Here is a 21,838-nt window from a genome sequence, read left to right as displayed (position 1 = left end):
CCAAGGGATCTCATCTTCACTTGGAGAGTCAGCTATACTGCACATCATGTACCAGGAGCCGACTAGGACAGCGAAGTCAAGGAGGATGATGTGTCCATGGCTTCGGTCGATGAGGCGCCTCGGGAATGGATACAACTTGGTGAAGGAGACGAGTGGAAAGCTGAATGGCTGGATGACATGTACAATACCAATGGTGGTTTGACAAAGCTTTTTAACGTAAATGAAAACACCAAGCAGGTAGACTTGTTCATGAAATTCTTTACAGATGAGTTGTTTTCTTTGGTAGCTAGAGAAACGAACTTGTATTCCAAGCAAGTCATCAATAAGACTGGTGTTCTGCGACATTTGCTATACTGGTGCTGCGAATAGGGTTTGCATTTCTTTATGTTAGTTGAGCAAGTATTTTGTATGCGCTATTTCGCTTTCAGAATTCTTATTTCCCCATTTTTTCTATTACAGGACTGACAGGAACAAATCAAGCTCCACAACACCATTGTAAGGGATGATCCTTGCCATAGTTGTGGAAAGTAATGCCACAATATAATTGGACAAACTGACATAACACTAATCCAAAATCCAAGGTCTTCAAGTTCGTCAGGGGGGGGGGCAAAACAGGTCCCCCCCCCCCCCCGTAGCTACGCTAGTGAGAGGGAGACTTGTCATAAAGTAGTGGAAGACAGGGAAAGTTGGCCTAGACAAGCAGGATTTCAAGATTGACAGACATCACAAGTTCTCATTTATATGAAATATTCATGTAACAAGGCTCTTTTGAAAAGCAGGCCTCTTGGCTCTGAAAGGATTACCCTGTCTTTTTTAAATAAGACTGAAATAATAATAATAATCATCCAACCCATAGCTCTCCTCTTAGTGCCAGTCAGAATCAGACGAAGTCACCTACAAGCATGATTTACGTAGCCTTCTTTTCGTACCCTACCAAGGAACGGGTACGAAAAGCGTATCTGAACCATTCAAACAAAGCTAGATCTATGTCAGTGATGACTTTTCAAAGAAAATCATTCAGCAAAGGAAAGAAAAAGAAAAAAAAAACGGGTGAATTCTAGAAGTTAAGGAGAGCAATAAACAATTTTCCTCAAGTTTACCCAGACCACCAATCTTATTCAATACCTGATTCAGTAGCAGGTGGAATTTATTTTATTTATCTTAATCTGTACAAAGATTGGTTATAGACATTTTCTCTATCTCTATCTCTATCCTATTTTTTCAATGACATTCTTTCAAGTGCTTTACTTTGATGAGTTCCCTTTTACTTCATCTTGCTTCATTTCCAGAAATGCAATAAACATAGTAAGCATCAATGTTGACATGAATACAAATGAGCCCTCTCTTGGCAATCCGGGGCAAAGGCCTAAACAGTTTGTTGAAGGTGAAAGTAACCAACCAACCAAACTTCGCAAGGTTTTTATTAAAGAGGTAAATAAAAAAATATAATGTTCTCTGATTTGATTCTTTTAACTTCAAAATAATATAGGCTACTAGTGTAAATGTCATAAGACCAGCCGACATTCAATATCCAAAACCAAGTGATCAATATGAGGTGCATAAGACTTGACATGCTCAATGTGCACCATCTCCACATTCCAATGACTACCATGTAGATCATGGAGAAGACCTCTAATCTGCCTAGCTACATCACTACCCCATTCAATCCATTTAGCTTGCTTGTAATGGGAACAACTAGATGCTACTTTCTTGTTGAATAAACATGTGGGATGTAATCCATTAGTTTTGCTATGAGAAATGTTACCGGTCTCTACATTTATACTACCCGATTCATTCTGAGAAGTGTTACCACTCTCTGATACCTTACTACCAGATACACTATGAGATGTGTTACCACTCTCTGATACCTTACTTCCTGATACACTCCAAGAAGTGTTACCATTCTCGAATATTTCACTCTGAGAAGTGTTACCAATCTCCCAGTCTTGGCATGTCTTGTTCTCAGGAAGCACAGTGTCTTGAATCCTCCTTTGTGCTACAGGCTGACAATGATTAGATGTGACTTCTGAATCATCCAAAAAGCAACCCACTGACGGATAGCTATCATCCTTCTTACTGCTTGGATTATTCCATTCCTGGTGGGGGTAGGAATCCACATTACCATGGATGTGCAGTATACCTCCAGTAATAGGGCTCAATGCAGCACAGGCCACTGGCCACCCCTGCTCTGAGGATGGTATAAGCCCAAGGTTTACTCTGTTAGCAACACCTACTGGACATACCTGAAATGCAACACACACAAAAAACATAATAGTTTAAATGAATGCAGCCAACATTGCCAAATCTAGAAAAATAATGTGACGTGATCAACTCTTTTTGTTTATTTTTAATGGTGAATAGCTAGCGGCCAGCTTGTCATGGGGCACTTTTGCATTTTATGAAGTGAAACTGAACACTTTCTTTAAAACTCATCTTTGGTGAGCTTTTTCGTGAAAATTTTCAGTAAAACGATAAAAGTTTTCAAAATTTCTGGGGGAAACTGTCCCCTCCCCGACCCCTGCATACAGCCATGATTAATAATAGCCTACTGATTTATTTATCAGTCCCCATTAAACCAATAAATCATGATAATCCTGATTATTTCATTAATCTCAATTGATCCATTCATCCTAATTAATCTATTAATCTCAATTAATCCTTTCTATGGTGAGAGCAAAGTTGGCTCAGTCGGTAAAGTGTCTGCCCGTCGAACCAAAGATCGTGGGTTTGAGTCCACCCCGGGCGGATGACTGAAGCCAGTGCGTTGTGTGTAAACGTCTCTCCCATGTTTCATAGATGCAGGCTATGTTACAATGGAAAACACTCCGTCCCTCAGATAGGACGTTAAATCGAGGCCCCGTGTAGAGGAAAGTCACCATCTTTGCAAGTTAAGAACCCACTGTCCTATTCGAAAAAGAGTAGGGGGAACCCCCGGTGTAGTGGTCCACCTGCATTCCCTCAACCAGTTATCGGGAGGAGAGACCTGTGGGTCACAGTTCTGTGTGCGCGCCCTTACAGGTGACCCAGATTGGCTGGCTCCTCCAAAAATGCGCCTTTGAATGTCTTTGGCAGATATACATGTACATGTATGGCGCTATACAAATACTATGCATCATCTTATTGTCTTACCTTCCTATTATCTCCCTCTAGCACTATACATCTCTCGTTCACACTGTTCAGCTCTAGGTTTCTTTGCAATGCATTTACAGCATGAGGATTCCATTCACATGCATAGAGTAGTTTAGCTTTGGCATGTACCAAGTATGGCAGTGTGAAGTAGCCTATACCTAGATGATAGTATAAAGATACATGGCACATTTACTTATTGAGTAGACTCCAAGGTTTTTTGCAATACAGAAAAAATACACCATTTAGGAAAACACAATTTCACAAAGAACACCATATTTCAGGCCAACAAATATGAATTGGGACATGAACAATACAGTGCAAATCAAAGCAACAAATCTGTTAAGAAAATCTGCCAATCTAGCCTGTTTAGAAAGTATAGATGACTTTGAATCCCTTTTTTATGCAGATGTTTTTGTATTGAAAATGCTTAATGATGCAGTGCATACAATATTACATTTAAAAAGGGTCCAATCAGGGGTGGATCCAGAAAAAAAAAATGTTTTCACCCATAGTTTAAAGGTCAAGTCCACCTCAGAAAAATGTTGATTAGAATCAATAGAGAAAAATCAGACATGCACAATGTTGAAAATTTCATCAAAATCTGATGTAAAATAAGAAAGTTATGACATTTCAAAGTTTCGCTTATTTTTAACAAAATAGTTATATGAACGAGCCAGTTACATCCAAATGAGAGAGTCGATGATGTCACTCACTCACTATTTCTTTAGTTTGTTATTGTTTGAATTATACAATATTTCAATTTTTACGAAGTTGATGATTAGGACCTCCTTGCCTGAAGCACAAAATGTTAAAATAATGGAATTCCACGTGTTCAGGGAGGAATGAAACTTCATTTCACATGACAATGACGAGAAAATCAAAATATTTCATATTTCATATAATAAAATACAAAAGAAATAGTGAGTGAGTGATGTCATCAGTTCCCTTATTTGCATACAGGCAGGATATGCATATAACTGTTTTGTGAAATGAAGCGAAATTTAAAAAAATCATAACTTTCTTATTTTACATCCGATTTTGATGAAATTTTCAGTGAACATTATGCTTGTTGAATTTTTCTCTTTTTATTCAAATCAAGTTTTTGTTGGGGTGGACTTGTCCTTTAAGGTCATTTCATCAACAGGAAACTTGTTTTACACATTTTGATTATGCCTCTCAAAGCAGGAGGGGCCGGATGTGCCCCCCTCAACTGGATCTGCCGGTGGTCCAATAATTAAGGCATTCATTTATGACATTGCGTTCAATCGATGATTGCAAAGGTTTGAGCTTTAATGAGCTCACTGTTCATTTTTATTCATAAACAATGGATTCAGTTATAAACCTGAGTAACATACATCAGGGCCCCATCTTACAAAGAGTTACAATTGATCCGATCAACCTCAAGTTTATGAAAATCCATTAATGTCATCATTTTTTCTCCAGGAAATTTGCACAATGTCCTTTGTAAGAACAGAAAAATACCCTGAATTTACAAGAAGACATTGAATGTATGAATATACAACATATGTAGGAAATATTTTGAATGAACAATCATTTTAGATAATGACATTATTGGCTTTCCATAGTTGTAGTTGATCGGATCGATCATAACACTTTGTAAGACAGGGCCCAATTTAGCTCTGTGTAGAAAAAGCCTGCAATTATTACTGGATGTGTTCTTATAATACATCAATAACCATGGGGATCCAATTATTTGACAAGAAATACCAAATAATCCTTGATCTTCAGCAACGTCAACATCTGAAATAGAAATTTGTTCAAAACATATCGTAGAAATAATGTATGGATGGCCAGCAACGTCAATATCTAAAATGGAAATTTTTTCAAAACATATTCTTGATATGATGTAGAAATGGCCAGCAATATCAACATCTAAAATGGAAATTTGTTCAAAATATATTTTAGATATGCGTTTATTCATACATTCATCATTTCTCTTGAAGATTCAGTGTGATTCTCTTTGTTTACTAAAGAGATTGTGAAAATTTCTCGTAGAAAAAATGACAGGATAGATGGACTTCCTTACAGTTGATCTTGATTGGATCAACTGTAACTCATTAAAAGATGAGGCCTTTATTTTTCTTACCTGCATATAAATCAACAACTGTCTCATTGGAGCAATCGATATGAGACACTCTGAGCTTTTCAGTGATGTTACCAGAAGAAAACATGCTATAACGTATGTCAAAGGAATAGCTGAAAATAAAAAAGAAACAATGATATTAAAGACCAAGTTCACCAATACAATATATCAAAAGACAAGTCCACCCAAGACCCAACAAAAAGATAATTTGAATAAAAGGAGAAAAATCCAACAAGCAGAACACTGACAAATTCATCAAAATCGGATGTAAAGTAAGAAAGATATGACATTTTAAGATTTTGCTTAATTTCACAAAACAGTTATATATGCACATTCTGGTCGATGATGATGGTGGTGACGATGATGATAATGATGATGATGCTGATGATAATGATGATGATGATGATGGCGGTGATGATGATGAAGATCATGAAGATGATGATGATGATGATGATGATGGTGGTGGTGGAGTTGATCTACCTGTAATAGTAGTAGAAGTAGTAGTAGCAGATCACTCTTAAGTTCAAGAAACTTACCTGATTCCATTATCTCTGTGTTCAACCATTGGGTCTGATCCTAAAACCATCTCTGTGTGCGGAGATCGAAAGTCATCAGATTGAATTCGGCCTCTCTTGGCAATCCTTGTACAGTTTAAAGCCTTGGCTACCAACGACCAGAAGTCTCGCCTGAATGATTGAAATAATTTAGAAAAATTAGATTGACCAAGCTCTAAATTGAAGCAAATAAATTTCAGGCATGAATTATCTTAGGGTTATGGATTGTTTAATGTTGACTTTCAAAGGTAAGCAGCAAAATAAATCATGATACAAATGCAATTACAAAAGGCAAACCTTAAAGAAACCAAAATGTGCAATCATTGTCCCATATTCCTGGTCGTAAAAAGTAAATTTCTTTCAGATTTTAATTTGGAGAAAAATATAAACACAAAAAAAGCATTCTGAAAGAGGACATGTTTTGATTTTACGACCTTCAGCATCACAAGTGCAATAAAATGTAATGATGAACGCAAATTAGCCTTTGAATGGCTTTTACTGTGGTCTCGCAGTGGACGTTCATTATAACGAAAAGAGCGTGCAAGAGTTTACTTCTCTTGTGATGGGTCAAACACAAATCAAACTTGATAAATTTTCTGAAAAATCAATACCTGACTATGCCTTGTCATGGTCTTGAGACAAGGATGGTTGATCAAATAACATCACCATTTCAAAATATTTTTTTGCTCGAGAATTTGAATAATTACCCACACACAATACCTTTGAATAAGTCAAAACACCCTTGACTCTGCCTTGAGCATGTTAAAATGATTGCAGAGGTATTTTCTCTCATGCCTTTAGTTCTTTCTAATGCCCCTGATGATACTTTTTAGTGGTGGCACCAAGGGGGATGGGGGCTATAATGTATTGTTCCCCCCCCCCCCCTAATGAAATGAAAATTAAAACTGAAGGAAATGGAATAGCAAATGCTTCTCTGCCTCTCATTCACCCCCATAAACAAGTTATGATGACATGTCACAAACTTAGCCTTGGTTAAGATTTCAATGTTGACAACGCCACCACCTATAGTCTCACCCTGCTATGCAGGCGAGAAAAAAAAAAGATCTTTTACCTCCACTTGCCCCAGTGTTTCCACAGATCCAAAATCAATTACCTGAAACTAAATCCCAAATATCATAGACATTTCCTGGAATTTTTAAGTTTAATTTTTTAACAAAAATCAGGCAATAATAAATAATAACATTTGGTCCAAGTAACCAAAATAGGAATTTAACTTTTTTTTTCACACCCTCTTAAAAAAATATGACATGCAACGGACAATTTTGAGATACGTTTATAGGTAAACAATGCCAATATAACATGAATATAAAAAGTTACAACGCTTCATTGTTGTTGAATTGTAATTTTCGGATTTCCCAGAATTTCCCGGAATTTTTTCATTTCCCAAACCGTTCCTGGAACAAATAAAAATAAAATAAAAATTTCCCAAAATTTCCTGAATTTCGGGAAGAGTGGAAACACTGACTTGCCCCCCTATTTCAAAATTCCTTGTGCTGCTACTGTATACCTACACATTATCCCATGCTTGATCTCTGAAGGATGACGATGGTAATAACACTAAATCTCCATGTCTCTCCCAATTCCTAGGAATCTCATCTCTTAACTCCTCTTTCCAATCTATCCTTCTTTCTTTGATCCATCCTTCTATCATCACTTTCAGTCTATCGTAAGGAGAGGTGATTTTAGTTTTCTTTGAGGGTGATAAATACATGCAGACCAGCTTTGCTTCCATGTTGAATATTTTCCCATTCCATAATACAGGTGGATGTCCAGATGGGTTGGTGGGAGAGTGGTGAAAACCACCATTCTGACATGATAGCTCACTTGTATACTTATTAGAGGTTGAATGAAGAAGGGTTCTGCTACCAGTCTCTGACACATGTGTATGTCCAACAGGTGTTACACATAACAGAGTGGTAGACTGTTCTTTCTCTTGGGAACTACTGCAGAATGGTGAACTACCTTGCGTTCGAAGACCTGATTTTACACCACTCTCTATAAATGAGGATGGCTTCAAGAGAGATCGGTGTGCTCCTGCCTTCAATGTTTCATTAGCTTCACTGTTACTATTTGATGCATTGAGAAATGATACCTTTCCTTCCAATCCATCTCTCTTCAGAAGAGACTGGTGTGCTCCTGTCTTCAATGTTTCATTAGCTTCACTGTTACTATCTGATGCATTAAGAAATGAAACCTTTCCTTCCAATCCATCTCTATTCAGCAATGTCTCTGTACACCGAGTATTAACAGGAATGGCTATGTGATCATGATAAACCCGCATCAGACGTCTGCCATCATCCCAGAAACTGTCTGCTTCAAGATGTTTCCTGCAGTAGACACAAAAAAGACATATTTCATTATTGAACTTGTTAAGCCTGGCTCACACACAAGCACAAATCTCAGCTCTAGGTGAGAGGCAGGCTTTGCCAATCAGGCTTTAGATTCTTTGAAAAAATCCAGGCCTTAAACTATTCTATGAACATCAAATGCCTTAAATCTTGATATTTTCAGGGCTTAATTTCTATATAACACACACAGATATTAAATACTAGTATATAAATAAAAAAATACTCCACAATTTTCCCATTGGTGTCAAAAGTTGCATGACCTTTTATTCGAATCTCATGCAACTTTTTGTTACACAGCAATTTACAAATACACCGACATAAACATCTCATACCCCATCCGTCTCAGAAATGCATCCTGAATGCCTTGACACATGAAAAGTAAAAATCTGATTAATTCTGATTTACTCTAGGCCTACAAAGTCATCTGAAACATGGTCTAGCCTCTAGGCCTTATTGAACAATATACAACCCAAAATAAGATCACATGTGATAGAAACACTAGGTATTACATGAACTCTAAATGGTCTCAAAACGTCTTCTTATCAAATTAAGAAAATCTGAACCATTATCTAGACACAGGGTTTTTTTTAGTGTGCAGAGTGAGCTACTCGCTAAGTCCCATCTTATGAAAAGGCTCTCATTTCCTGACAGACTGAAGAAGCTTAAAGGTCAAGTTTACTCCAGAAAAATGTTGATTGAATAAATAGAGAAAAATCCAACTAGTATGACGCTGAAAATTTCATCAAAATCGGATGCAAAATAAGAAAGTTATGACATTTTAAAGTTTCACTTATTTTTCAGAAAACAGTGATATTCACAACAAGGTGAGTCAGTCGATGATGTCCATCACTCACTATTTATTTTGTTATTTATTGTTTGAATTAATACAATATTTTATTTTTTACACGTTTGACAATAAGGACCAACTTGACTGAACCAAATAGTACTAAACAATGCTAATTCCACAGGTTCAGGGGGGATTAATTGTTGTTTCACTTGAAAATGAGGATAAAATCAGAATATTTCAGATTTCAAATAATAAAATACAAAAGAAATAGTGAATGGATGATATTTGATGAAACTTTATAATGTCATAACTTTCTTATCAGTCTCCTCATTTGCATACCGAGCAGGGTGTGCATATAACTGTTTTTTTTTATTAAGTGAAAATTCAAAATGTAATAACTTTCTTATTTTACAACCGATTTTGATCAAATTTTCAGTGTTATGCTTGTTGGATTTTTCTCTTTTTATTTGAATCAACTATTTGTTGGGTGGACTTGTCTATTCATTGGCCTACTCTTGTTTATAGACAAGCTAGGGGTGACATGATAGATACCTTCTCCACAAATATTACCCTGATGTTGCCTCATGTCTAAAACTGAATTCTCACACCAATATAATGGGGTCATGCACACAAGCTTTTCAAGATTAGACCTACATGTAACAAGAATACACATACAAACTTCTATGGAATAGTCTTTCTATTAAAGCTTGTAGTAGAGTCTGAGGATATACTACAATTTGAAGAGAATTGATATTGGTGGTGTAATGCAGAATTTAAATTTCATTATAAGGTTCCTCCGCCAAACCGCGCCAATTCTTCAGACGAGAGTGTCACTGTAAATCACCAGGAGCTGGACATAAAGGAACAGAAGATCCTGCAATTGAACCTAATGTAACCTTCTAATAAACAGATGGTTAGGTTTACCAGGCAAGAGGGGTGTGAACAAAAAAATACTGCTTCAAAAAAGTTGTTTTCACATCTTAAACATGTATGAAATGCTCACATATTTTGCAATATTCCCTCAAAATTGTTTTCATTTCATTGAAAACAATTAAGAAATAAAAAACTATTCCCTTCCTTCTTTTTTCCTGAAATGAAAGTGAAAGATCATTTCACTTTTTTTTTTTAATGAGTTTTATTTGCAATTCACATTTTAACAAAAATATCTCAGAAACAGATACATGATTCTTTTACATTCATATAGATAGACACCATGCTAGGTTAAAGTAATATACAACAGATCTAATTCAAAACAACAAAAAATAGATCTATGCCCTTTACTCTTTCATAGTAATTATATTCCACTTTTTTCTGTGAAACTCCGAACGATTATGTTTAAAAGAAATGTAGCGTTCTGTTTTTTCTAACTGTGTTAGAGTACATAGAAACGATTTTAAAAGAGGAATTGTTTTACTATATTTGCATGAAAAAATAAAATATTTGCTGCATAGTATTATGGTATTTACCAAATAAAAATGTTCTCTATCCAATGTTCCAAAACAAATTTCTAAATTAGATAACTTATAAGAACGTATAATTTTTAAAGTCAACCAAGTACACAAATTGTTCCAAAAGTTCGAAACAAATTGGCATTCAAAAAACAGATGCATCAATGTTTGATTTTGTTCATTACAAAAATCACATATATGTCTTGATCAAAATTCCGATTTTATATAAATAACGATTTGTCGACACTTTTCTGTGTATAAATTTAACTTGGAAGTTCCTTAGTTTGTTATCTATTGACGATTTGTATATCAGGGTAAAACGAGAATTCCAAATTTCATTATTTGATAGTTGCAGTGAAAGGTCGTTTTCCCATTTGTAACGTTGATCTGTCTCTGACATGTCCAAAGTATAATTATTTATAAAATGAGAATAACAGTTTAGAAACTTTATTGTGTTTAAGGAAATTACGTAATCGATCGTCGTGTGGTTCAAAAGGTGTATTCTGTTTTATGTATTTTTTTTCTAATAACTCTTTTCCATTCATTTGGTATGGCAGATAATAATGAATTATACATCATGATGGATGTGTAACCGTAGTTCTCAACTATAACTTCAAAAGACTTAAAAAGTCCATCTTCTGTTAGAAAATCGTAAATAGTGTTTAAAGAAGATTCTGACCATCTTTGAATATAAAGAGGTTTTCCATCAACTAAAATGTGTGAATTGAACCACAGAGGTTGCGACAGTATTTCCTTAAACTTAACAGGATGATAGTATCTGTAATATGACCATGAACTCAATACATCATTCTAAACAGTTTTGGTACATGGATTGAATAATATATGACTTTTGCTAATATTCAAAATCGTAAATTTGCTCTCACCAATGAAACGAACAGATTCTTTAAAAAAACACTTCCATTTCCCATTATCATCATCTAAAAATCTTTTGACCCATGATACTTTAAGTGCTTGATTAAAACGTGACAAATGTAACATTTTTAGACCACTATCTTTGTAGTCATTGTATAACAGAGAACGCTTAATTTTATCACCTTTTTTACTCCATAAAAAATTAAATAATTGCTGTTGCATTTCGATAAAGAAGGTCGGTGGTGGGTCTGAAATAATGCTTAAAAGATATATTAGTTTTGGAATGACCAATTTTTTTATTACTACTATCTTTCCATACAATGTAAGAGATCTACCATTCCAAATGTTTAACAGAGATTTGATCTCATCCAGTTTTGGTATAAAGTTTAAATAAAAAAAAAGTATGTTTATCGCTTAATGGGATTTTTATGCCTAAATAAGAAAAATAATCTACGGGCCATTAAAAAGGAATGTCTTGGCATAAATACATTGTACAATTCCCAAGTTGAATAACATTACACTTTTCAACATTGACTTTCAATCCAGACATTTCTTTAAAAGTATTTAATACAGATATGCATTTTCATAAGTTTTGTTCGTTGGGTTCAAGGTAAATGGTTGTGTCGTCTGCATATTGACTTATTTTTATTTCAGTATTATCATATATTTTTAAACCACAAATTTCTTGATTTTCTCGAACTAAACAACCTAAAATTTCAACAACTAAAATAAAGAGATATGGCGAGAGCGGACAACCTTGTCTTTAATACTCCGCGGTGTATTTCAAAAATATTTGAGGAATAGCCATTATTTATTACACAACCTTTAATATCAACATAAAGAAGTTGAACCCAACGAACAAATTTTTCACTGAAACCGAACCTTCTTATTGTTTTGTATATAAAAGACCACTCAACTGTATCAAACGCTTTTTCAAAGTCAATACAGAGTGCAAGACCGCCAACATTGTGCTTTTTGCAATAATTTTGAATATCAATAAAAAGTCTTAAATTTTCGCCAATATAACATCCTTTGAGAAAACCACATTGATCATGATTTATGAGAGGTGATATTACTTTTTTTATTTGGAAAGAAATAATTTTTGCGAGAATCTTATAATCACTATTTAATAAAGAGATTGGACGCCAATTTTTCAGTAAAAGTAAATTTTTCCCTTTTTTAGGCAACAGTGTAATAATACTTCTCCTCATTGAATGAGGTAATACATTTTTTTCAAAACTTTCATTAAAAACTGAACATAGTAAAGGATTTATTTCATTCCAAAAAGTCTTGTAGAACTCAATTGGCAACCCGTCACTCCCTGGTGACTTGTTGCAAAAGACATAATCGAATCATAACACTCCTTCTCTGTTATCATTGATCCCAACATATTTATGTCACTCTCATTTACAGTTGGTATATTTAAGTTTTTCATTGATATATTCTTATTCAGAATGTTCTCTTGAGATGAATACAAATTAGCATAAAAGGTCCTTTCTTCTTCAAGAATATTTTTTGAATTAAAAATAATACCTGTATCTGTTTGGAGCCGAAATATACATTTCTGTTGGTAATTTCTTTTTTCTAAGTTTGCAAAGTATTTGGTATTTTTCTCTCCCTCTGCGATCCATCTCACTTTCGATCGCACGATTGTCCCACGTACAACACCTTCATGTAATATTTCAAATTCTCTTTTTTTCTCTTCTAATTTGCTTGCTAATTCATTATCCACGCAACTTTGAATAATATCATTTAAATAATTGATTTCTTTTTCTAAACTTTTCATTTTCTCCTGATCTTCCATTTTCTTTTGTTTTGAGATTTGTATTATCTTCTGTTTTATTTTGTACTTCAAATATTCCCAGCGTTGTAAGGGGTGAAGGTTATCATTTCCATTCAAAATTGAAACAATTTCTTTTTTAATTTTCTTGACAGTATCAGCTAAAAGAGAGGTATTCAATTTCCAGAAACCTGGCCCCCTTTTGGTAATTGATTTTATTAGAACTAGTGATACCAACGAATAATCTGATTTATAACCATAGGTAACGTCACTTGTTACAACAGAAGACGATAAGGTTTGAGAAATGAGGAAATAATCAATTCTACTTCTGAATCTCATATCTTTTCACATCCATGTATATTTTTTGTCTGGTAGATGAGTATGGCGCCAAATGTCCAGTAAATCAAAATCATCAATTATTTCTATTATTACCTTTTTACATCTTGGATGGTTTTGGAAAGCTTTGGGGAATTTATATTTTGTGGGTTCCAAAACCGTGTTAAAATCTCCTGCTAACACATAGGGTTCTTCACAATGTTCAAATATAAGAGAATGTAAGTCTTCGAAAAAAGAACTGTCGTCGTTGTTTGGACCGTATATATTTCCAACTGTTAACATCATTTCATTTATTTTTAATATCGTAAGTAGTATTCTTCCGTGGTCGTCTTTAACAGTGTTTACAACGTCAAATGAAGCAGATGGTTTGAAGAGAATGCACACTCCGGCACTTCCTGATGTTCCGTGATTAAATAATATTATAAAGTCAAAAAGGGGCCTAAGCTTTCGATCCTAGCAGAATCTTCGTCGGAGGCAAAATGACAAACATATAAAGTGGAACAACCATAATATAGACCACAAACAAGCTACAGCAACACTAGAAACAAGGAGACAAAAGGGGCATTAGTGAGTAGAGAAGACCAATCAGGTTAGTGAAGGGGATGAAAGAAAAGGAGTAGGCAGACACAAAGGGAAGTTAGTGTAAGTAAGGCCAAGAGGGATTAAGATAATGAGGCAGGCAACATCAAACAGGATCTGGAACAAAACAGTGATAGAGGGATGAATAACTAGAGAATTAGTGAGAGGTGGGTCAAACAGGTTACAAAGAAAGGCTTAATAAACTGGTGCATAAGAGTGGGGGGAAAAAAAGAAGAAAAAGAATGGGGAACAACTGATAATGTGCAAAAGACATATAAGTATATATGATAAAGCATTAAACAAACTAAGAGAAGAAGGTAAGTGTAAATATGTATCTATAAGTGATATGTATATAAATATATCCAAAAGAGAAATGTATATGAAAAAATATATAAATATATACACATATGGTGTAACTGATATGGTAATCCGCTAGGTGTGACGGGAAAAACATAAGACTATATAGAAGGAAAGAAAAAAAAAAAAAAAAAAAAAAAAAAAAAAAAAAAAAAAACCTGTATATGTGAAAAAGAGGAAGCAAATTGCCTAAAAAGGTAAAAGCAAATATAGAAGAGAGGGGGTGTATTATGAAGAAACCATAGTATACATGTAAATAAGCAAATGTGGTAAATCTAAAAGAGGTGAGTGGAGAAAAAACAAATATATATATATATATAATAATTATTATATCGCCTGAATAAGGAAGGAAAAATTGGAGCTGAGCTTGTATGAGATATGGGAGGAAAGTAGAGTAAGAAACTATAATGTAACTATTCAAAAGAGCTGAGGGGAAAAATTATATGTATATATAAATTGAAAGTGGATAGGAAAGAAAAATCAGTCGTTCCCCTCTTGGATGTTCAGGCCATGAGGTTGGGTGGTGCGAAGTCGTCTCATCCAGAGCTTCTCCCTGCTAGTACGGACTGAGTCAGGACGGGTACCTAAAGATTCGATGCCCTGTAGCATCATGTCAGTGATGGAGTGGTTGGGGAGGTTAAAATGGCGGCCAACTGGAGTGTCCAGCTTTGCTGTGTTGACGGTGGATCTGTGCCCGTAGAATCGTTTCTTGAGTGTGGTCTTGGTTTCCCCTATGTATTGTACCCTACAAACTCTGCAAGTGATGAGATATACAACATTAGTGGTAGTGCATGTGATGTTGCCCTTGATTTGGTGAGACAGGCTGGTAGAGTTGCTGGTGAAAGTATCGCCCTCGTGAAGGTGTATTTCACATATGATGCACCTGTTGCTGGTGCATTTGAAGGTGCCATGCTGTATGGGAGAAGAATGGTTAGTGAGGGAGGGCACTTCAGCACGAACAATGAGGTCCCTGAGATTCGGTGGGCGTCGGTATGCTAGAAGGGGAGTATCGGGAACGGCCTGTTGGAGACGATCAGAAGTGTGTAAAATGTGGTGGTTATCAAACAGGATTTTGCGGAGAGGGGGTAGATTGGGATGGAAGGTGGTCACAAGCGGTATTCTGTCGGTGGTCTCCTTGTCACTTTTTGGTTTGAGAACTTCAGATTAAATAATATTTTATATCCCCATTCGTGTTTCCATCTTCGCTCTGATCTCGTTGTCGAGTGGGATTCTTCATTCTTGTAACAGTATTAGATGAAAGTCAAGAGTCCTGATCCAGTTGAAAATGCACCTTCTCTTAAAATCGTTTCTCAAACCCCTTACATTCAGGGAGCAAATTTTTATATCTATAAAATCGTTCATAAAGTTGATAGGTTATTATGTGTTGATAACAACCGTATAATTAAGTATTGAGATATCTTCACAAATACAAACATGGAAAGTAAAATATAATGTGAATTACTTTCAGGCCTAGATTTATAGGCAAACAAACAAAAACCTAAAAACCGGACTACCCGTACCAGACACATAAAAAATAAGGGTAAAAAAGAAGTCAGAGGGTCGACCGCTTTAAGTTTACCTATCATGATGGAAAAAACAAAAAGTAGTGCAGGGAGGGGAGCTCCTGGCAGTAAAAGATTAGTTGTCGGCACAGACATTCGTATGACATAAAAAGAGAGACGTAGTCGTATTGTTTATTTCTCTAAACACTTTATCAGACCGTTTTAACATTGCCGTTATCAAGATCGGCCAACCTCAATGTTTTAAGGGGGCCGGGTAGATCTTTGGGGACATCTTTATACTTTATAACACGTGGTACTGAGTTTGGGATGAATGCAAATATATTTTGTGATCGAAGATCTTTCACTTTCATCATTAGCCTCTTGTGTTCGTTTCTTGTATCCGTGTGAACATCATCGCTTATTCCAACACGTGACCCCTGAATTTCAACTGCTTTGAGTTTGCCGCTTTCTTTCAAGATTGCCACTCTATCTGTGTATCGGAGCAATTTAACGTGCATTGGGCGTGGCCTACTCGGTCTCTCGCTTCGCTGATCTCTGGCGCTGGCGGGGGTTCGATGGGCACGTTCAATCTCAACATCATTGATATGCAAATACTACCTGAAGAAGTCACGTGCAAATGTTATGCAATTGCTCGGTGCGCCTTCTACCCCTTCAGGAATCCCATGTAGGATCACGTTGTTTTGCTTGCTACGGTTGACTAGATCTACTACATCTCTTCTCAGCTTATTAACATATTCATAGCTCGCCTTTGTTGCTTGAATGTTTTGAATTTCTTCCTCCATTTCCCTCATTTCATTTTCCATAAACTCTGTCGCATTTTCCACATCTTGAATCCTTGTATCCATCCTCTCAAACTTAGTTTCAATTCTGCTCATTCTCTCTGATATGGTATTTATATTCAGTTTTAATCTCATCAAGAACAGACACCTTCTCGAGAATGTTACGTAACATCATATCTGTATCGTTCGTACTTGCAGTACGTACCTTTTCCCGGGGCGTGGCAGTCTTGTCAGCATTGTTCGCTTTTCCTGATTTGACGTCACTTTTTTCCTCAGAAGTTGCTTGGCGTTGTCTCTTAAGGCTGTCACTTTTACCCATCTTCAGTTATTTTATGTCTCACGATGCGGAAAATAGACTTTTGGCCGAAAATTCAAAGTTTAAAACGGAGCTCCATAAAAAATCTGCTACTTAGCTAGACATCAAGGGAGCCCTCCCAAGATCATTTCACTTCATAACTTCAACCAGTGTTGTAGAGATGGGGGGACTTGTTGGGCTCTCCCCCCCCCAAAAAAAAAAAAAAAAAAACACACAAATCATGACCAAGAAAAAAAAAGAATTCAGAAAAGTGAAAAAATACATTTTTGTCTGAAGACAGTCATAGAGGTGCTGGTCAGAAAATTGGGATCATCTCAGTTTACAGGGACTGTCTCAGTTTTCAAAGATTTCTCCACACAAGAAAAGTTCATTGACCTGTCAAGTGCCGACATCAATCAAGTGCGCTAGCCAATACATAACAGGTTTTATAACAAGATTATTGGAAGACAGATAGTCGTGAAAAAGAGATCGTGAATTAGGGGAATTGAGGTCACTGAATCTATTTTCAGCACTCTAATTCCTGGTAATTGTCATTCCACAAGGGTACCGTTAAGTGAAAAAAAAAAAAAAACGTCCCCATAACATTCCATAAACCAAGGCAAGGGGCAAGACAAATCATGTCTTGATAAATTGAGATTGTCCTTGGTTTATGGATATGAGGATATCCTTGTTTTCTGTGACAATGCCGAGTTTGGACCAGTGTCTCGACTGGAATATGTCAAAATGTGCCACAAAATAGGATTTGGGTAATAAAAATGTCTAAATTTTTGCTTGTTCGCTTCACTCGAAGCTTTTTATAAATTTGGCCCGATATGCCATATCTTGCCCCCTCAACATTTGTTGTTGTTGCCGGTTGCTGTTCATTTTGGGCCTGTTTCACACCCTAGTAGTCTCCTCAGTAGAAAACATGTTCAAGTTTTTTGGATTTTTTTTGGGGGGGCTAACATTAGCTCATTCAATGCCATTGACTTCAAGCTCACCAGTATTCAATACTATCCAGACAATACTAAATTGATTAATCTCCAGCTTGACTAGGATATTATTTTCACTCTGACCCCTATTTCCTCCAAGATGAGTGATGCTCCAGCTTTTCTAGACGTCATCCAAGATGGCAACTTACGTTGACCAACGAAAGGATCAAAGATTATTATATCTATGTTTTGCTTTGATCATCATTTGAAAGGAATTAGCGGTAGCTGTGGTCTAAGGTACGATATTTCTGAATTTGATATATTTTTTCGTAAATTTGTATGTAATTTCTTTTTTATAATGTGGCATTTTATGTACAAGAACATGATTCGAAAATCATTTTTCCACCAAATACTAGATCTAACGTTACTGCCAATATGTTGTCTGTACGTACGGGCCAACTAGACTTCAGTCTTTGGTTTGGTGAGTGGAGCCAATGCAGTTCAGTGGAACAACCAAAATACAGGATTACAGAGACCACTCATTCAATGAACAAGGTTATGATATAACCATGTTCTCAGTTACATCTCTATGTGTGGTAAAATAAGGTTGACAATGCTTGGATTATTTTCTCTTTTTCTTTTGGACAAATGCTTGATTTTTTTACACTTTCAGTTTCCATTACAGCTTTTCATTATATAGTGCGTCCCACAAAAAACGAAACCGAGATTTATCAATGATTTATCATAACTTAATCACAAGTCAATAGACAAATGACCTACCATTGTAAAGCTTAGAATCTCCTCTTTCATCCGAAATTACTCACATTTTTTCTCATTCGCGCATGAGTGAGCATTGGCAAACCATAGTCCTACCTGTAGATTCTCCACAGGCAGGATAGCAGTGAGACCAAAAACTTCGGTCTCTGTTATGTTGGTTGTTCAGCTGAACTCCGTTGGCTTCACTCACCAAATACAGAGACCAAAGTTCTAGCGCGATCTGTACAGGGGATCGGACTCAATGGCCATATGTTTATTAGGTATGTGTATTAAGTTCGGATAAAACAGGGCAGTGAAGTTGCGCGACAGCCGAGGTAAGTCACTGTTTTTGTTCCTTTTAACTTGATTTTCGCCGTTTTTTGGCAATTAATGCCAAGAGGGAATATTAATTTGCACTTTGTCTTCGGTCGCGTTAATTTTCAAAAGTTTGATTCATTAAAGACAAAAATTGAAGAGCCCCGACGGGGGGATTTTGCATTGTAAGTCCCCTAATGGTGGCTGCACGATAGCGAGCCGTCTGTGTATGAGGAGAAATTTAAAAAATAAAAAAATGCTAAAAAACTCCTCGAAACAGACGGCTGCCAGCTGTCTAACGTCCATGCGCAGTGAGTCGCCATCGGCAGTCTTCAACCTTCAATTTTGCAACCAAAAAAAAAAATTATCACCCAAATCTTTGTATGAGATGAAAGTATCCACAAATCCTTTGAAATATATGATAAACTTTTCTCCTGAAATTGCTATAGTTTTTAGTAAGAACATCATGAAATACACACTTCCGGAACGGCGACACAATGATGGGTATATTTTGAGTCGCCGATTAAAAAAATCCAATACATTTACTACACAGACATATCGCGCATGCGCACACACACGCACCGATCGTACACAAAAGTGCATTGACTCAGCTGCATTGTTGAAACCTCTCCGTGGGTTGAGATATACGTTGAGTCGCCAACCCCTCTTATTTTGATAACAATTGTCACCCCCACCTTCAAAATGAAATGATCGTGAGCATTTTTTTATAATCTATATTTTGATACCAAATATTGGTAATGGTAACTTGAGCGGGCAGTTTTGGAAACATCGATTGCTTAGTGTGGGCGTCTCAAATCGTCGCCCGAGAAAAATGGCAGCTTAAATTCGCACCGTACGGACCAAGTTTGCAAGTCTGACTTTGACTGCGCTTAACTCCTTTGTCTATTGCTGGATCTTTGAACCAAACGTTGCAGCATTTCAGGGCACTCCTAGTACCAATGAGGTCCAAACATTACATGTATGGACCTCATAGGCGACATCAGTAGTATTTTGGGTTAGAAATCTTTGAGAACAGGATATTTCTATATTATATCCCAAGTAGAAGCTATAATTCGTTTCTTTTATTTAAATTTAAATTTTAGTGTGTAAATGCATTGTTAGCAACAACAAAAAATGAAAGAAATTAAGGGAAACTTACATTTTGACGACTTTTTCTTGATTTTCTTGGCAGTTGCTCTTCACTTCTGACTCGCGATCGGAGCTGATATGCAGATCACGTGATACGCGTTCTCGTCAGGTGATCGGTTGGTTATTCTTTTCACCAGACGTTGATAGTTATATATTTCATAACGCTAGCATTCATCGTAAATTTAGGTGAAAGAGATTGAAGTTAAACAGCGCAAGCTTTAATTTTTTTTTTTAAATAACGTTTAATTGATTGCACAAGTTTCGCCTCGGACATGTAGGATCATTTGGTCCAATAATGGCGTAACGCGTAACTACGGGGGGGGGGGGGGGGGGTGGGGGTCCGGAGGGGTGTCCCTACCACTACCGTCCAGTACAAGCCAGCAATTATCTTTTTTCTCTCTTTTTTAAAACCAAAATACTCCCCCCCAGAAAAAAAAGAACCAGGGTTAAAGAGAAAGAGAATAATTTTGGAATAAAAAATAATTTATTTTTTCAGCTTTTACTGTTTTATACGACTTATAATCAAATATTAAATGGGGCTTAGAACAGCCTTTTTAAAAGTTAATTAATAAAAAATATTCCTCCTCGGGATTCGAGCTTTCATGAAATATCAATCTTTTTCATAACTATATACGAAAATATTTTAAATGTCCAAATTTTGTATTGGTATATAAAGCTTTAGCTCATGCGTTGCGCCCATCTTATTTTAATGTTGAGATACAATTTTATGCTTCGAATGAATTCCTAAAAACACTAAATTCTCAGATCCTTTCGCAATCGAATGATTCGATTAAGCTAATGAATGATTATTATGTTTCATGAATTGTTTAAAAGGTGTCTCTCTATCAGTTTTGAATATTTAAAAAAATGCCAGCTCATGCTTTTTGCTCGCAATATTTTGATTAGTAAGAAGTTCTTGTAAATGCGAGTTTGATAGATAAATAACTAGAGAGAGGGGGGGGTCCCTCAGCTACTTGTCCTCGCTTATTCCCAATTTTTTTTATTATGCTCGTGGTGTGAGTGTTTCAAAGTATTTTCTTATTTTTTTACCCTTTTTTATTGTCTCGGAGCTTACCTCTATTTCTTTTAACTATGATGTAGCCCTTTTTACTTGTTTCAATTCTTTTATGTTCTCATTTCATTGAAAACACAATTATTAAACTGAAGTAGAAGACTTTATTACGAAATTTTGATATTGTTTTTTCTTGTTTGTTTGGCTTTCTTTTTTTCTTCTCCTCATCCTTCTTTTTCTTCTTACTTTTTTCCATTTCCTTATTTTCTCTGTTATTTCAATTCATGAGGCATCCGCCAACTTATATACAACATCAAACACGTTTAGAGGCGGATATCCAATGAGGGGGCGTGGTGGTGTGCCCCTCTGAAAAAGGAGGAAAATATGAAGGGAAAAAAAGAACTGGAAGGGGAAAAAATAAGAAAAAAGGAAAGATGATGATGGCAATGATTATGATGATGAAAATTATCTTGGTGAAGATGATGGTGGTGGTGATGGTGGCGGTGATGATGATGATGGTGTTAGTGGTGATGAAGATGAGAATGAAGTTGGTGATGATGATGATGACTAGATGTAATTTTGTCTTTGAAAAAATTAAGTAGTGCAAAGGTGAATTCATTTAAAGTTTATTATGAAAATAGCAGAAAAAAATACTTTGAAAAATTGGTATGCATTCAAGGAAAATCAATCCCCCATCCAAAAAAAAATTAAAGGTGAGATTTTAAAAAAATTAGACGGCGTAGACCTAAGCGAGCAGCTAT

At 35.9% G+C, this 21,838-nt stretch overlaps 1 protein-coding gene across 1 annotated transcript; it reads right to left on the bottom strand.

Annotated features, from left to right (window-relative positions):
- Positions 1–450: 450 nt before the first annotated feature.
- Positions 451–16,684, bottom strand: LOC129263926 (uncharacterized). The gene is made up of 6 exons (XM_064100517.1): positions 16,437–16,684; positions 7,320–8,135; positions 5,770–5,919; positions 5,237–5,346; positions 3,130–3,287; positions 451–2,243 (listed from the first exon to the last, which is right to left on the bottom strand). Exons 1-6 carry the CDS (start codon positions 16,682–16,684, stop codon positions 1,506–1,508), a joined length of 2,220 nt encoding a protein of 739 aa, XP_063956587.1. The 3' UTR covers positions 451–1,505.
- Positions 16,685–21,838: the final 5,154 nt, after the last annotated feature.

This window comes from Lytechinus pictus, chromosome 6 (genome assembly GCF_037042905.1).
Source record: "Lytechinus pictus isolate F3 Inbred chromosome 6, Lp3.0, whole genome shotgun sequence".
Classification (NCBI taxonomy): domain Eukaryota; kingdom Metazoa; phylum Echinodermata; class Echinoidea; order Temnopleuroida; family Toxopneustidae; genus Lytechinus; species Lytechinus pictus.
Note: the sequence above shows the minus strand (reverse complement) of the source record. Positions and strands in the feature narration are given on the sequence as shown.

Coding starts and splice junctions, on each gene's coding strand:
- LOC129263926 (XM_064100517.1), bottom strand. CDS start 16,684: ATGGATACAAGGATTCAAGATGTGGAAAATGCGACAGAGTTTATGGAA. Junction 5,920..7,319: donor GATCAAGCATGGGATAATGT/GTAGGTATACAG, acceptor TCAATCATTCAG/GCGAGACTTCTGGTCGTTGG. Junction 2,244..3,129: donor TAGAGGGAGATAATAGGAAG/GTAAGACAATAA, acceptor GTTGCATTTCAG/GTATGTCCAGTAGGTGTTGC.